Here is a 1,409-nt window from a genome sequence, read left to right as displayed (position 1 = left end):
GGATTTGAACTCTGGACCTTCGGAAGAGCAGTCGGGTGCTCTTACCCACTGAGCCATCTCACCAGCCCCACACAGACAACTCTCTAACAAGATTATCACTAGACTAGGAAAGACATGGATTTTTACTAAGAAGGTGAAAGCATTGTTATTCTAATAATCTGCTTAAGTCTGGGTAATGGCGGTGTGTCTGCTTACTTCATTAAGGGAGGAAAGAAAAGAGGTGATAATGGGAGAGACCAAAAGGAAAGGAAAGAGCCAGAGGGGATGACCCTGGGAGTGAGTTCTGAGAGTACAGACATTCTCAGTCTGTACCCAGATGTCAGTCTGGCTGAGACCCTGAGCTGCATCCCAAATCCAGGCACATTACTTTATGGCTCGACTCTCCATCTAAGCTGGCTGTAGTGACATGGCATGTCCCATCTGCCCGGTTGCTGGAGAGAAAGATCAGGTCACAGGGAAAGGTCTCATCTTCCTTCACCATGACAATGTCCCCAACCTGCAAGACACAGAGACAGTATGGTTACCGAGAGGCCACCTTTGTGCGACAGCATAGCCTGGGCTGGAATTTTCTCTCCTANTGTATCCTGGACAGTGCCACAATGCCTTAGGATACAGATGTGATTCTGGCAAAGGCCCATGTGGAGGCTTTGTGCTGAAAGGAGGCTTCCCTGGGCCTCTGGGGCCACTGCAGAGCAGAGCATCTCCAGGGTGAGCAGCAGAGAACATGGAGCAGTGAGAACACAGACAACTCGCTAACGAGATCATCACTAACTCAGAGCAAGAAGGAAGGGCTCATGCTGGTTAGAGGGCTTCAGAGGGAAGTAGGCTTTGGGGAGACGTGCATGTGTATGTGTGTATGTGTGTGTGTGTGTCCAATCAGAAAGGGGTTTCCCAAGCTCACTCTGAGAGTTCTCAGGGCCCATCACTGAGTTGCCCTGGTAGTCGCCAAGACAGATGGCTCAACTGCAGGTTTTATGTGACCATTAACTAAACCAGTCACTTTGTTTTGTGTCTTCCATTATTTCTTCAGCAGTGTAGGCATTTCTAGGACAGCTGGGGAGCCCTTTCCAGTCATGAAAACTACAGCAGACAGGGTGGCCATAGTGGCTGTAGGACCTCCCTGCTGCTTTGACAGACTTGTAACAGAACCGTACAAAATCAGAGCATCCCAAGCCCATCAACTCGTAAATGAGAGTGACAGATGACACGGGCATGCTCACAGTGATTTCTAAGGGTCGAAGACCAGAGTCACTCTTCCCAAATGGAGACCTTGGTTTAGTGAAACCCATGTCTCATCATAANAAGGGAACTGAGAAATACAGTGGCTGACTACAACTGACGGGGAAGGATGGGTTCCAGAATACAGAATTATCGTGATGGAGCCAACTGCAGTCAGTCCAGCCATTCCA

At 49.1% G+C, this 1,409-nt stretch overlaps 1 protein-coding gene across 5 annotated transcripts in view; it reads right to left on the bottom strand.

Moving 5' to 3' along the window:
* Atp11a (ATPase phospholipid transporting 11A) overlaps positions 1-1,409 on the bottom strand; it is a 54,513-nt gene that overhangs the window by 50,494 nt on the left and 2,610 nt on the right. For all 5 annotated transcript variants that reach the window (XM_029480365.1, XM_029480369.1, XM_029480367.1 and 2 more), the window contains exon 2: positions 368-496. In XM_029480365.1, the coding sequence (XP_029336225.1) occupies positions 368-496 (129 nt within the window). The remainder of the gene's footprint in view (positions 1-367; positions 497-1,409) is intronic.

Source organism: Mus caroli, chromosome 8 (assembly GCF_900094665.2).
Source record: "Mus caroli chromosome 8, CAROLI_EIJ_v1.1, whole genome shotgun sequence".
Classification (NCBI taxonomy): Eukaryota; Metazoa; Chordata; class Mammalia; order Rodentia; family Muridae; genus Mus; species Mus caroli.
This window is presented reverse-complemented; position numbering and strand designations above follow the sequence as displayed.